Source organism: Echiichthys vipera (assembly GCF_963691815.1).
Source record: "Echiichthys vipera genome assembly, chromosome: 1".
Taxonomy (NCBI): Eukaryota; Metazoa; Chordata; class Actinopteri; order Perciformes; family Trachinidae; genus Echiichthys; species Echiichthys vipera.
In genome coordinates, this window is record NC_139826.1 from 19,553,766 (window position 1) to 19,570,296 (window position 16,531).

General features: G+C 43.2%; 1 protein-coding gene across 1 annotated transcript; it reads right to left on the reverse strand.

The window, feature by feature from the left end:
- Positions 1–497: 497 nt before the first annotated feature.
- On the reverse strand, positions 498–15,299 carry urb2 (URB2 ribosome biogenesis homolog; the record flags this gene model as incomplete). Its single annotated transcript, XM_083911509.1, has 11 exons — positions 498–1,720; positions 4,486–4,613; positions 4,875–4,971; positions 7,810–8,052; positions 9,430–9,540; positions 9,765–9,925; positions 10,378–12,868; positions 12,983–13,121; positions 13,237–14,399; positions 14,518–14,694; positions 15,174–15,299. 11 exons carry the CDS (start codon positions 15,297–15,299, stop codon positions 1,523–1,525), a joined length of 5,034 nt encoding a protein of 1,677 aa, XP_083767635.1. The 3' UTR covers positions 498–1,522.
- Positions 15,300–16,531: the final 1,232 nt, after the last annotated feature.

A 16,531-nucleotide genomic window follows, 5' to 3' on the forward strand; every position in this document is an offset into this window, starting at 1 on the left:
TACAGTTCCTGTCTTCTACTGTACTAAATCAAATACAAATGCAAAAATGCACCCAAACTATACATGCATTAAAAACCTGACAATACTGTGCACAAAATGACACCAACAGGCTTGAGACAGCATTATATTTAATATTATCTGCCATTAAGTTTTGGTAAAAAACAAAAAAACAGTGAACAGCATTATAGAAAAGTAATAAAGTAAAGTACAACTCATATTCACGTTTTCTTCAGCAATTAAATGATAATCATATCACACTGAAAACCCTTTCAAATTAGATTATAAAAAACATTTTACACTTCATTTGTCAGCGTTTCAGTGACGAGGAACCACTTCTTTAAAGACAGTGCTGACTTCCTGTGTGGACTCCATCAGCATGTGCAGGTCCTCCCACAGGGGGCTCCGAGGACAGCTACGGCCCCCCTGGATGTTTAAGCTACAGGGTGTAATGGTGTAACCAAAGTGAACCACCAGTACATAGCTTTATGTTTGCAGACAACAAATATTAAAGTCCCCCTTTAGACACTTACTGTATGTAAAAACAAACTCTGCAAGGATTCATTTTGTTTAACAGTTTTTCCAGATAAAAGTAAAAGAAAAAACAACAAAAAAACTGAAAAGAGGCTGGAAGCAAATCTAAGCTTTCTCCTTTCTTGAGAAATTCTGGATCTGGCCCCGCCCACCACTGCTGCTACTATATCTTATATATTATATAAGAGCAGTGCCTATCAAGATGCCGAGAAACATCGGAGCCACACAAGTTTGAGTCTCAGGCAGGGTTCAGACATGTTCTATGGCCGAGCAGCCGGCTCTTGATCAGATGAGGAGTCTGTTGTGCACCAAAATCAGCAACTTGCAAACGTATCAGAAATGAAGTGTAGTTAGCATCTTATTATTTTTTTTTTAGCTTGTCACCCCTATCCGCTCACACAGCTAAGTGAGAGAATGTGTTTTCACTCTGTACTGACAGTCCGCTCTACGCTGCAGGTTTCAGGCTTCTCTTTACGAGTCAGTATAGTCTAGGTCAGACATTAGGGAACATAGGGATCTTTAACCACTTACCATATATCAGGCAGTGCAAGTTATTAGGTCATTTTGGCTGCCCCCCTCTTTACTATTTTTGGCTTGATCTATTTGAATATTCATCATCATCATCATCAAAACAAGCTTTGATTGTGGCATGCAGCTGTGTTGCTGAGTGTCTGTATATTCTTTATGTACAGAATTTAGAGTGATACCCTGATGTCTGAGGAGAAAAAAAACAAATGTACTTTCTCATTGACAGCCGTGTCGACCACTGTGCAGCACTTTGGTTAACACCTGTTGTTTTTAGACATGCTCTACAAATATAATCAACTTAAAACTTTACGCTCTGTGTACATTTCATGGTATCCACAAGCCATTATGTTTGATATCCCATTCAAAAGGAGAAATTATGTATAAACAGTCTTTCAAAGGTAAGAATGTTTATTCTAATTCCATAAATTAAAATCTGAAGGTTGAGAGAGCTTGTTGTGACGGTTCAAACAGTGTACTTGTCCTCTCCTTGCCTCTGGGCTTTGTGGTAGTGAGTGTAGCTGCTGTACAGCTCATTGAACACCTCTCTGACTCCCATCTGCAGTCCGGCCATCAGAAACTTGATATCCTGTTCCATACACAGGTCCAGTATCCGATAGATCCCCTCTGTTAGATGCAGCTTAACGTCTGGCCTCAGAGTCACCTGGAGGAGCAAATTAGAGGGCAGTTATGAAAGAGGAGAAGAGCAGAAAAGTAGTAGTATTTAAAATAAGGCAAATGAGATTTTTAACAAGATCAGGTCTTTCTCTTAGTCGACTATTGGCATCATGATGCTTTACATCTACATTCAACCTCAGGCTCAACTCTCAAGACACAATAGTTGAATATTCATTTAAGTCTCAGTTTCAGAGGCATCAGAGGACAGACAACACGGTCTATGCTGGCAAAATGTTAATGTTAAGAGCAGGGCTACAAAAGGACAGCACTGATGATAAGGGTTGGACACCGTTCACATTTAAACAGATGGCAGCATCGGTACTTGGCATTCAGCACCTTTTTTTGGTACTTTCTCTCTGTAATATCAAAAATGTAATGTCAGTTGTAAGAATAAGTCTGAACCTTTTTATCCTATTCACTTAGAACATTTAAATAATTATTTAGAACTTTTTATACAAAATAACTCCCTCTCCTCTCCCTGACTCTACAACCTCCAGCCTGTCAATATGTCACCACGGCAAAGAGAACGCGTGTGAGTCAGCAAAAGTGTAACCAACTATTTTTTAGCTTGCCATTAAATTATATTATATTATATTGCAGGGAGCGTTGCTGCATGGAGTGTTAAAGGTTCTGGGTTTGTTACCCAACCCTCATGATGATCAATAAATTACTCCTCCTAACAGAAACATCAAATATTCAACGGGGCGAATGGAGTGGAGGGTTGGTTATAAAGAAATGGTCCATAAGCCTATTTTCAGCCTTCTGCACTGTAGATGTCATATTCACTTAATAGTTATCATTTACTCTTCTTGTGTCACTTCGAGGTTCAGATCTGAAAATGTCCACACTTCATACCACACATACACAAAACACACGCACACAAAGAAAAAAACAGTGTCTGGTTATTCATCCCTGTTACTTGATACCCCCACAGGTGCCACACATCCATGACCTGAGGACATGTACAGTTGGCTGAACCACCGTCCTCAGAGGTTTACCATGCATCATTACAAAAGATGACAGCTGCTCTGTGTTGGTGACTGTACCTGTTAAAGGATTAGATAAGACCATGCCCAAACTGTCGTGTGTGTGTGTGTGTGTGTGTGTGTGTGTGTGTGTGTGTGTGTGTGTGTGTGTGTGTGGGTGTGTGTGTGTGTGTGTGTTCCATACATTTTTGCTCTTATTATTACACTTAAGTTGCTTTGCTAAACTGTACACGTGGTACATTTTGGTTGAACTGTGCATGAAATCCTCTGTAGTTTAACTCCACTACCTTAGTTGTGAACTGTAAGTCTGTACTCGTATTACACTGCTTCTTATTTGCTGGTTCCATCCCACAACTAATCTTTTCATCAGGACTGCTGAGGGGGATTTTTAGTTAAAATGATATATGCATTATTATTTTTTAACAGATGTATACTGCTAACCCTGTATGGATGTGATAATAGTGCTATCATTGTGTATGGCCTGGATCATGATAAACCTTTTGTAAAACATGAACAAATACAGTTTGACAGTGAGTCATAACGGAAAGAGAACATAATTAAACTACCTTTAAGTCGACTTTTTTCGTGGCTAAATTACGTGGTATCAGAGCGGTGCACTGACTTGCATACTCGTCAATAACAGCATTTTCAGCAGTATCGCTGGCATTTCCGATACTAGTATCTTTATCGGAACAACTCTAAGCTGAAGTTTGAAAATGAAAAAATATAAATCTTATGGAGTTAGAAGTGAGGTTTACCAGACCATCTCTGCCTGAGGCCAGCAGCTCAAGGCTACAGTGAGGGTAATTTGAACAAGAAAGATAAAAGCATGGAATACAAATGAAAATATCTCTGCTTGTGGTTAATCGATTCTGACCCCGTTGTCTTTAAACTGTCTATCATGAGTCTGACACTTCTATAGCAGTGCAATTCTAATTGTTAGTGGAGTTCTCTTTTAATAGGGTTTTCAACAGAATAGCAACAAAAACAGATTCACAAACTCCAGCAGCATAAGAAAAGGGTTTTCTAAATGCAGCTCCACTTTGGTCTAATAACACCTGGCTGCTGCACAGACAGTGCAGTTCAGTTCAGTTCTAACACAGGGACGGCTAAATTACCTCTGACTTACAAAGAGCTCCATCTCTTTGAAAAGTCCCATTAAGAGCACAATAGAAATCCAATTTTAGGATTATTAGATGACTCACACAGAGCCCAAGGGATCCCAAACACCTCACTCACTCACCCAACTCTCTACTTCTTTCCCTCTGTCTGTCTGTCTGTCTCTCTGTCTGGATGGGCACATTCATGTCTTCCTCTCAATGTGTAACTCTGCTGGAAACTGCTGAGTCAGGCCGGCGTCATGTTAAATACAGTCTAGTGGCAGAGAGGAGCTGCGCTCAAAGACCAGACATGACTCACTGCACCGTGGGAACATCCGGCCTAAAGATCATTCCCGCACATGGAGTTAAGGTAATCCTGGACCAGTTCACTAAGATTTGTGAACATTCACAAGCTGCAAACACTGCCCATCCCTGAGAGTCAGCGTCTCCGCCACTCTGCTCGGCTGAATTTTTCCAGCTCTATGCGGTCCACCGGACAAAATGGGCTGGATCAAAAGATCAGCTGAGATCCTGCTGCCTCATTCATACGTATACGTGTGTGTGCGTGTGTGTGTGTGTGTGTGTGTGTGTGTGTGTGTGTGTGTGTGTGTGTGTGTGTGTGTGTGTGTGTGTGTGTGTGTGTGTGTGTGTGTGTGTGTGTATACCTTCTGCAGCTCTGTGACGTACTGAGCCACCATGAAGGCCGACAGCGTGGTGAAGCTCTCAGCTGTAGCAGCGATGTGAGAGTACATCCGCTCTATCAATCTGGCACACTGGAGATACACGTCCCCATCTGGACATTAAGAAAAGCAGAGGTTGATGTTAAGATGTATTTTACGTTTTCGCACGATTCTTGCACTTTTTGGGTAGTATCCTCAAGTTTGAATGCACTTAATGTGAGAGAAAACTCTCAATCAGCTGCTTTTCCAAGTAAATCAAACAATCATTTGCACAGATGCAATTAGAGCGTTTCTCTCCAAAAACCAGTATGTATTTCTCCACATGTATTCATGGCAATATAACAAGTCTTTGTGTCATAGTCCATGTGCGTTACCTGTGTCGCCGTCTCCTCTCTGCCGCCCCTCCTGCATGATGGACGCCACCAGACGATAGAACGCGTTTAAGAATGACGGAGCTGCATTCAAAATCACCTGGATGCACAAGATGTATACGGTCATAAGATATATTCATACAGTAAAACATTGTCATAATGACATTTTTGGTCATCTGAGAACTGATTACTTGCTATTACTCAAGAACAATTCATAACTGTTGGAAAGATACATAATAATGAAAGTGACACTGGTAATCGTCCCAACAACATAAAGGAGATTAAGAACCTATCTGAAAAATGGGAAAAACGAACAAAGAATCTAGAACAAAGCTGGCCAAGGGATGGGGGTTTTGATGGGAGTCTGTGTGAGGACATGAAACTTCACGTTAAAGACTACAAACCAAAGGATATGAGCAAAAAACGACAGCAAAAAAGAGAGAAAGGAACAAGAAATATTAAAAACGGTTCAGAGATGAAGGCATTAATTACGGGAAAAATATATTATAATAAGGCTTCAAAGATAAAAAGACCAGCTGAATGAACCAGAAAAGCAACAGATTTTGGCCAAAATAGAACCTATGTTGCACACGTTTGGATGCTCGTAAAGAGATATTCAGTTATATAAAAGTGGCAGCACATTTATTCTTGAGGATGTCCAACTGACTTCACAGTATATGACGGCATTCACACAGCTCTTACTATGTCGACTTTCACAAGTCTACTTTAGCTCTGCAGTGGTTAACTCCCTCAGGACTTTAAATGTTAGTTACATTTAAATCGTTCATAAAGAAAAAGCTGCAACAACACACGCAGAATATTTCTTCTTAATGTAATGGTAATGTACGGACGGGGGGGAAAAACAACTTTGTAACACAGAATATACATAGATGGAAAAAGTTTTATAGATTCATAGAAGAAAAAAGGTAAATGAGGATGCTGGAATCTGAACAGAGAAACAAACTGTCCTGCAACATCCGTCTGGCACGTCATTTTCACTACTTGAGTCATAACAGAGCAGCCGTAAAGCTACAGTATAAAAAAGAGAAAAGAGTTGGATTTTCACAAAAGCTACATTTGCATTTCTGTCCACACCTCTCCGTCTGTTCTCTATTCAAGGCTGAAGAGAGAGAGATGATGTCACCGGCTCTAATTGGAGCTCAGTAATGGTTTCCATCGACTTAAACCAGCTTCATGCCAACCACCACTGCTGCATGCCAGCTCCTCTACCTCGCCTCTCCTCTGTCCTATCACACCTCCTTTCCCCAGCTCACTCCCCTCTTTTCTACTGAAACGTCCCTCGTGCATCGCATTCAAAGTCACATCTTACTCTTTGGTTTTTCTCTCCGCCTGCTGCTTCTTCCCTTATTGTTTTTATTCTCACATGTTCCCCCATACATGTTCTCTCATTTCCTTTCTTGCTTCCACTCTCAGTTTTACCTCCCTCCTTCCTCTTCTTCACCGCTGTCTGTTGTCCCTACAAACATCTGATATCAGTTAACTGATTCTTGCCGTGTTTGATTCAAAGCAGAAGCCCAAGTTTCAGTCGCATTATGTCAGTGCTTTGCGTAATATCGTCACGTTAACGCCATATAACATGAACGCAGCGTGTAAACCAAACAAAAGGCTGTGTGTGGGCTGGAATGTGGACTCCCATTTAAAAGTTTCACATTTCTAGTTAAAATGTCTCTCTAGAAGGAAAATGCTCCTCTTTGTGTGACACTTTGGGTGCAATATGAGCGCTTCCAGTAAAAGCTGAGAATTTGGAGGTTTTGAGGTTTTGGTGCTGCTACAGCATGACTCTGGTGAGCTGCAATATCCTTTCTTCAACAGTGACATTCCTCTGTGGCATCCTGTAGCTCAGCAGCAGAGTACATACTGTAATTTCTCTATATCGGGGATTCAAACCAGCAGCTCTGAGATATAATGACCTGGGCACAGTGGGGTCAGAGCTTGTTTTAAAGACATTACAATATGTATAACTTCCTTTTTAAGATACTTTTGATGAATATTACGTTATATGAAAACAATTAAAACTATCCAATGAATTCCAATCAAACTTTGAACTCAATAAATATTATTAAATTTCTATCTTTGCTACAAGGAATAGTGTTTTACTGCATTATCTTTGATTGATGGACTGATACATCTATAAATGTCGATTGCATATAATTTTTTATATTGTCTATTTTGCGATGTAGGAAAACCAGCAGCGAACTGCATTAAGCTAATATTTACGTCTTTTGGACAAAAGCTTTACATTCTGAACTTTGTACATTATGATCATTTTGCACTAAAGTTTAAAAAAGAGAAAATAATCAGTACTTTTCATTACTTTTTTTATTGAATTCACAAAGAAGTATTTAAAATAGACTTTACCATGTGGTTATTTCATATAGACTACTTATTTATTCAATTACCAGAAAACATGCTATATCTTAAGATCCTGGGTCATATGGTCAAAATCCTCTATCGTAATACAGGTCTTTCCATATCTTGATGACGACATACATATATACATATATAATCTCCAGTGTATATTAGGATAAAGTACTTGGCCATATCACCCATGCCTACCTGAAAGTGGGTTTGACGTAACAGTAAAAAAGCTCCCAGCTAATTCAATAGCACCACGAGCTACATAAAGTTGACTCAACAGTTGGATAAGAAATTCAAACCCTTTGACGGTCTGTCCTTTTTTTTGGCTCACATTCACACATTTGGTCTAGAATTGTTGGTTACCATGTGTATGGACACATGGTGTGTTTATACTGCAGATACAGTCTCACGAGATAGGAGACTTTGACACATTCTGCTACTACACCTAAAACATTTAATATTATTGCCACACAAATAAATTACTTTGTCCTTTTGTCATTCATCTCCAATCTAGTTCCCTCACCCATTCACTCCCTCCCTTCCATGACCCTCGTCATACCTGAGGATGACACTGGATGATGGCGAAGAGCGCCTCATGAACAGCCAGGAACGCCGAATGATAGACGGGTGGGGTCAAGTGGTTGAGGGGCACCGACTGGAGCGCTCCGAGGACCAAGGTTACGTGATGAGGGTTGGTGATGAGCCCCTCCCCCTGGCGCAGCACCGATGTCATTGACATCACCGTAGGAACAGTGAAGGGAAGAGCCAGAGAGACGTCCTGAGAGGACGATTTGACTAAGAACTGTAACACAAACAGACAGAGAAAGAAACATATTCAGACAATTATGACATAGACACACAGGAAAATAGGACTAGACATCATTAATTTACAGGCATTACTTTAAGGTGATTTAAGACTTTTAAGTAGGCCTTCTCTCACGCCATAGAAAGAGAAGAGCGTGAAAGAATTATAGAAATGACAAATCAGACAGATGAAACATATGGGCATACTTTACTATACTGCTCTGTGTGTGTGTGTGTGTGTGTGTGTGTGTGTGTGTGTGTGTGTGTGTGTGTGTGTGTGTGTGTGTGTGTGTGTGTGTGTGTGTGTGTGTACACAGTATGGTTAAGAAGATTGCTGTGGTGTCTGTCTGCTCCACCCAACAGGCCTGATGGAAATGACTTTGACCAAAGCAAGCTCAGTGGAAATTACAGTGAACACGCACTGTAAGTGAAGTCAGCAGACGGACTGTGATTGTCGTTTGGCTGCTGAGCCACTCAGACGGTTGCCACATGTACCTCCAGAACACCATCACTATAATTATTACTGATGTAAGGCTAAAGACCATACTGTAAAACACGTTGATTATGACAAGAATTAACTCCCTGCAGTTGCCTGCCTCCGCCAACCAGTCGAGTGTCAGTTTACATCCAAACTGTCCTGACTTACAGGATATATGTGTTGAAGACTTAAGGAAGTATTTAGTGTATTTTTTTTGTATTTTTCTTCACTTTTATAGAGTTCCAAAACTAATATTACCATTCAAGTGTCAGACCAAATGTCTCCCTTTCTGTTCCTGAGTTATGGCGTTTTAATAATGAACAGAAACATTATGATGTCACAGTGAAGTTGACCTTTGACCTTTTGGATATAAAATGCCACAGCGATATCATTTTATCCTATTAGACATTTCTGTGAAATGTTGTCAAATTAAGCACAGGTATTCTTAAGTTATGGACAAAAAATAGTTTTGTGAGGTCACTGTGATCTTGACCTTTGTGCCTCATTTGAAGACATCCCCTACAGATGTTCCTGATATATCGCGTTCACAAGAACGGGACGGACAAATGGAAGGGAGGATAACGAAAAAGTTGTCCCCGGTGCGGAGATGTTAAAAATGTAATGACGTTCATTTCAGCAGCACTATTGAATACTTCCACCCATCTAGTGCACCATCGAGTCAATCTTCAACACAAACATTTTAGACATGCAGCATGTAGTTTATTGTCAATAACAAATGGATGGATTGACCCAAACATGCAAGTGCACGTATGTGTGCATGTCTTTCTGTAAGTAAAATGTGTGTGTGTGTGTGTGTGTGCCCACTGAAGCAAGCTTTCATGTGTGACTGCGGCAAATTACTTTGTGTGTGTGTGTGTGTGTGTGTGTTGTTCTCACCAGCATAGCAGATATAATCTGTGGTGCAATGAGCCACAGAGCTTTAGAGCAGGGCTCTGGTAACTGACAACAGGGCAGCAGTTTAATGATGATTACTGCAGATAACACCTCCTGGGGAAGAGTGAAGGAGGAGGGAGGGTGAGAAAACAGTTCATTTGTTAAATATTTAATGTCATAGCAAATATTATTCATTACGGGGGGAAAATCGAATCTTCCCCTTATCGAGTAAAAGAGCATTCCATTTCAAAACACTAACATCATGAAAAAGTACACTCGACTTTAAGTTAAACGGTTTCTGTGATATTCAAACATCAGTCGTCAGAATCGATCCTCACCTTGTAGTTTCCTGCCCACAGCTTGCCAGTGTCCAGTCCCTCTCTGATCATCAGCAGCAGAAGGTTGAAGCGACCCGCGGTGCTTTTCTCCAGCAGGTGGCACAGCAGCTCCTGCACAGCTGGCTCCAGCTCACAAACATCCTCCAGAGACAGCCAAGAAGCTGAGAAAGAAAAGTGAAAGTGTCACATTCAGGCTAATGATGTGGAAATATAAGACTCCATCCAGTCAAATCAACAAATAAGTGTATAGGATACAGTTTTGATTGACACTATGAGGGATGCATTAATAACTACGAGTGTAATACTGAGGTTGCGGTTCATGGTGAAGATGCACTGGACTGCATTATAATGAGAGATATTTCTAATGTTTTGTACACCCCATGTATAAACAAAACATGCCATGTGATTTGACTTTTGTTTGAATTTCTTTCTTTTGTGAAATGTCTCCTCACTTTTTCAACACAAACAATTATTACACAGAACAGCTGGTGTGGAATAAACTAAATTAAACTCATGTCAACATATGAAATATGCAGAGATGATTAACAAAGGAAAAACACCGACTGACTACACTGGTGAATGACATGTTTGTTCTTCATAGGGTCCCATGTACCTGTCAGCAGTCTGTGCACATTCTGCAGTATCTGCACGTACAGCTCGTCCAACTCCTTCTCCCTCTCTCCTCTCATCTTCTCCACCGCTTTGTAGAAAGCAGACAGGAAATGGAGAGAGGAAACGAGGAAGTCCAACGGCCTGTGAGCGCAACTTATTTCTTTGAGGATCTGCTGGCAGAAGCCCTGATAGAGGGTCATGTGACTCGGGGCGAGCTGGCTGTCATTCTGCTTGCTCTCATCCTCCACTGACAGCGAGGAAAGTTCGCTCTGCAGCATGACGGTAACTACTTCCACCACAAAGGCTTGACCGAGGACGCTGGCTGGTTGGCTGACTGGCTGACTGACAGTTTGATGCTTTAGGACGGACTCAACGGCTGGGCCCATTGAAGCGGTCGTTCTCGCCAGCATCTGAGTCAACGTTTGATCCATCGGTTTACTCCTCCCCAGGTTAGAGGTCACTGTCTGAGAGAAGGAGGTCAGTGATGCCAGCAGGAGATGAACAGACAAAATAGACGCCGCTGGATCTGCTTTAACAGACGTGGCCGCTGAACTAGGCGCCGAACTGTGCATGTTTGCCATTTCCTTGCTGGTAAGATAGGAGGCGAATTGGTCTAGGTTGAGTCGAACGCTGCTGTTTCTGATTATGATCAACTGGACCAAGGACCTGATGAAGCCCTGCGCTGCTTTGATTAAATCCAGTCTATCAGAGCTGCTGGTGGCTCGAAATTCTCCGTTGTTGCTACGCCCGAGAAGAGAGGACACAGAAGCTTGCAGCAGAGTACCACCGTGGATGAGCTTCAAAACACTTGGAAAGTTTCTACCCTCCACGAGACGAGTCAGAGTCCGGAGCAGCTTCACCAGGAGCAGAGTGTCGTCTCCACATTCACGAGGATCCGTGGCCGTCTGGTCCGACTGACTGGAGGTGGAGGTGAGCATGAAGAAGAGGAGGAGAAAAATGGAGGAGAGATCCTCAGAGGTCATCCCATCTGGGTTTAGATTTGTAAAGACCTGGAGTAAGCCTACCAGCTCATTGCTTTGCGTGTCAGTCAGCAATACAGACATGTCTCCAGTCTTTGAGGATGCCAATATATCTTCAACTATGGTCTCTTTTTTCACAAGTGTGGACAGAGGAGACTGACTGGCATCCCCTGTTCCTTTCTCCTGAAACTTCAGGAGCGCAGGACAAACGTTGGGTATGTGAGCTGCCTTGAGGACGCTGACGATCCTTTGTGTGATGGAAAAAACTGTGGCAGAGAACAGTAAAGGCAACTCGGCGAGAACGGAGCTCTGGAGAAGTTGTGAAGATATGACAGAGACAGTCAGGCACCCGGGCAGCAGGTCCTTTCCTCCATCGGTCCGTCTGAGGAGTGAAGTGACGAGTACGTCTGCCACGCAGCCCGCATCTTCTCCGCTCAAGTATGGAGCAATCAGCGGTAAATTGGATACGACATGATACCATTGGGCTACACAGTAAGAATTAGCGTTCACGTTCGCCATCTGCCCGTCCCATATCTGCTCTCCATCCGGAGTCGCCTCCAACTCTGACTTAGCTATAATGAACCGGGCTGCCCTGTTTAGCAGTGCTGCCGTGCCGGGTTCAGTAAGCGAGGAGGTATCTAACAGAACTTTCTTTGCCTGTTGCAGAGTGAGGAGTTTGAGCAGCATAGAGCTTGTGGGGCTGCGGGATTGCTGTAGACGTGCCGGAACAACCTCACCAGATAGGAGACTTTCTATCTGGGCTAGGACTGGAGCATGGTCTTCAGTCTCACTTGCAGCTGCTGCATGGGCCGAGCCAAGAGATGCATATTTGCTGCAGTGGATATTAAAGAGTGTGTCGACTTCCACCCAGGTGTATCTGAGGAGGAGCGCGGCCTCGTGGGTCCTTTGTTCCCACAGTGCTGACATTTTAGACTCCCAGTCCTTCTCTGACTCTTTTTGGTCCAAATTCTTTTTGCCTTTCCTCTGGGTCCTATGAACTGGACGTATGTTTGTTTTTACAGCCTTTTTTTCTGTTAGCAGATGCAGTAACTCCTTGATGACCTGTTGCATCTCCTCCATCAAACCCTGTGACTGCCTGACTGTGGGAAGAGGAGAGGTATTGTCTAGAGTCTTCAGACTAAACAAAACTATATGAAGCAGCTGGCTGAGAGAGAACAGCTTCTGAGATCCATCTTCTCTCTCTTGGTCAACCTTCATTTCTTCTTTCTCTCCATCATCTCCTCCCCCATCGACCTCCATCTTCTCCTCCTTCACCAGGTCGGGTAGTATACATTTCCTGATGCTCTCCAACACTAATGAGCAGATCTCAAGGCCCTGGGAAGACGGAGTGTCCAGGAGACAAGTCCTGAGGGTAGCGGAGACACCCTCAGACAGCAGAGGAGGTCGGAGGTCGTCCAGCGCCGGCTGACAGATCACAGACAGGAGCTCAGAGAAGAGGCGAGGCAGCTGACGGAGCTTAGTGTATGTTTGGAGGAGACTGCACACCATGAGCTGTTGGCAAACAAACATTTTATCTCAGTCAAAACTAATCTGCATCTGCAAGTATTTAATTCTAGTGAGATTTTTTTTTATATACACAATGTAATTTAGGATTTAAATCATTACCTTTCTGGCCCGTTGCACCCGTGCTTCCATGCATTCAGAGTTAACCCAGGCTGAAGATGACAGCTGGTCCAGGTCCGGGTCAAGAATCAGATGGTTGAGACTCAACAGCACCTTTAAACAGCGGTACCACGCTGGGATGCTAAAGTAAGGATGTATGATGAAGAAAAAAGGTTACACTTCAAATGTTCTGAATGTTTAAAAAAATAATAATTGAACTGACAATGAAAAATACATCAAGGGGTATTTTTTTTTACCTTGGCTGGGCCTGGTTGAAGAGCATTTGTCCTAAAGCTCTGTAAAATTTGAGTTGGACCTCTCCATGTCTGATCCGGTCTGCTGCTACATTGTAAATATCAGCTGTCAGAGCCTGGTTCAGCAGGGACTCCACAGCCAGCAGAGCCAGGCTCCAGCTCTCTGGGGAACAGAGGGAGGCCGGGGGAGACTTCTCCCCAGGGGACACAGAGACTGCCTGGTCTGCTTGGGCAGGTGAGAATCCATCCAGACATACGTCCAGGGCCGGAACCAATTTGGTGAGGAAATAGAAACACAGCATCCTGTGCGCTTCCTCGCTTTCTCCTCTCCCTTTTCCATAGCTTTCCACAAAGAACTTAAACAGCAGAGACAATGAGTTGGACTTGACAGAGTAGTGAAGGGTCGGCTCGCAGTAGCCCGGCGCACTCAGTTTGGAAAGAATGGCAGTGACTGGCTTCAAGGGGCCCTTTGCCCCTCCATGACCACGTTTCCCAGAATCCTCTTTAGATGGAAAGAGCTCCTCCTTGTAGGACGTCAGGTGCTCAGAGGGGAAGAGCGCTAACTGAAGGATGGAGTCTACCTTGACGCGGATCTCTCTGGACAGCTGTTGATGGAGGCGCAGATGTGTGTGAGAGGGTGTGAACTCCCCGGAGGTCAGTAGGTGTTTGAGCAGTACTAAAGGGTGGATCAGCTGGTTGGTTACCATAGTAAAGACTCTGTTAGGATTGGCTTGCTGTCGCTGAACTGACAAATAACACGACAGCACCTGAATCAACACCTCAAACAAATTAGCTCCATGGAGGTTTTCCTTTGGCTTGGGAGAGGATTTATTAGCATCTAACTCTGGCTGATCTGGAGGACTTTCAATCTGGGAAGTGTCCAAATTGCTAGTTGGCTGAGTTTGAAGACACTCGGTCACCCCCTCATCTTGACATGCGACAGACTCAGTTATAAGGGGTTGTGTGAGCACCGGCTGTTGTAGGTCACGGCAGGCCAGAGAGCATAGCTTGGCCAGGAGATCGACGATGAGTTCATACTTGGTGGTGAAGACAGATGAGAGCGCAGGAGAAGAGAGAAGGCCCTGACACACACTTAGGATGGTGGACACACACAGCGCAGACTTAGAGCCGACACGTGCACACTCCTGGAGACGATCAAGCAGCAGCTGGAGGCGAACAGAGAAAAGAGGTCTCAGTGAAAGCTTCATATATCAATTTAAAACTTCAGAGTGTTTGCATTGCTAACACCACTCTAGATGTGTGGCTGCGTTCTTGATCGCTCACCTGTGCCATGTTGAGCCTCAGGCTGATGGTCTTGCCCTGCTTGAGAAGAGAGCGGAGCTTCCGACTGTGAAGCAGATCGTCAAGGTAACACCACAGTCCTTCCAGGACTTTCTCAGAGAACTCAACCTTCTGACTGTAGCGGCCTGTCAGAGCGTGGGTGCACCAGTCCAACAGCACCTACAGTGGGAAAGGGTCAAGACAGACTTAAAAGATAGACCTATTTATGCTACTTTTATATCCGTTTAAATAGACAATCTTGAAATGGTAGATTAATTCATAAACTAGTCAAATTAACAAAGAACGCTCAATTGGTGCTGATCCAAACTCAAGTCTGTGAAGTACCTCTAAAAAACATCCTAAAACACTAACGCAATACTGTGCTAAATTTATGTTTTTTAAAAAGGGTTTATCTAGAAAGAAAAGTAACAGTAAAAGTAACAGGAGACACAATATCTACAGAAAATGTTAATTAAATAATCAACAATCCTGGCGACAGTATTGGTCTTCATAGATAGGCTAATACATTCTTGATTTAGATCATAAAATCAAACTCATTCACCTGAGAAGAAAAACTACAGTGGGACCTTCTCACACTGCAAACATGATCATTGTCATCATATGAAGACACAATCCTGTAACACAACTTTAGCTGTTACCTGTTCCTTGTTGGGTAGCAGGCACTGCGAGGAGATCCAGGCAAAACGTGCCAGCTTTAACTTGTCCTCCCATGGCGTCTGAGGACTCTTCAGTTTCAGATGGATACCTGAGTAGATGGCAGACATCGCTGCAGCAGGTGTTTCTGCTGCACAGGCCTGAAGAGAGGGGATGGAGAAGAGGAGTCAGGGCCACAGGGAGGGAACACAACGAGTCAATAAACTTGTTACTTTGAAGCACTAACAGGCGGCCCTGTGCTATCCCTAGACAGTGATGTGCTGGCTATGTTGAAAATATTAAAAAACAGGAGTGTGTTAATAAGTGTTCAAATAACTAATTAACTGAACAAAAGTGTAGGGGCGGCAGAAGCTCAGTCCATAGGGGACTTGGCTGGGAACCGTAGGGTCGCCAGTTCGAGTCCCTGTGTGGAACAAGAATGGAGTGTAGACTGGTGTCTGGAGAGGTGCCAGTTCATCTCATTCATTCATTAGAAGTGTCTGTCTGTCCTTTCTCTCCTTTTTTTCCTCCCCAACCGGTCAAGACAGATGTCCGTCCTCCATAGAGCTGGGTCTGTTCGTTCCTGCCTGTAATAGGGAAGGTTTTGGTTGCCACCGCACTCAACGGGGGAATTGTTGGGTCTATGTAAATCATAAATACGTTATAGTGTGGTCTTTACCTACTCTGTACAGTGCCCTGAGATAACTTTTGTTGTGATTTGGCACAGTAAATAAAATTGAATTGAATTGAATCTCCTGGACACTGCCGAGGTGCTGTTGAGCAAGGTACCGAACCCCCAACTGCCCAGGGCGTGATCCATTGGCATCTCTCCATTAATTGCATGTGTACAGGTCCTGTTTGTGCATGTGTGTGGGTGAAATGAATAACATAACAGAGTGAAAAAAAAGAATTTCCCCTTCCCCAGGACGAATAAAGTATTGATTTCACTCAACAGTGATAAACTACATGGGTAAGACTGGAGAAGAATAACTCATACACACGTAAAGTAATGAGGCCTGGGGAAATAGAAACAGACAGGGCATCAGGCAGTTTGTTTCCCCAGAGAGGGGCTAATGCATCTAAATCCCCCGCAGATATATTATGTATCATGTTCCAGGTATAAATGTTATCTTTTTGGTCTTTTTATATCAATTGCAGCTCTGAGCCCAATGCGATACGATCGAACAAACATTTTCAACAAGAGATTGATTAGTTAAAATCTAAGGCAAGTCATTTTTATTTTTCAGATCTGTTGAGGTCTGTGTGACAGATCCTGACAAGCTCTAATGCTCAAACATGCTCTGCAGCTAACGGCAACTAGCCCCATATCCACACACACACATACACACACAGACAGATACAG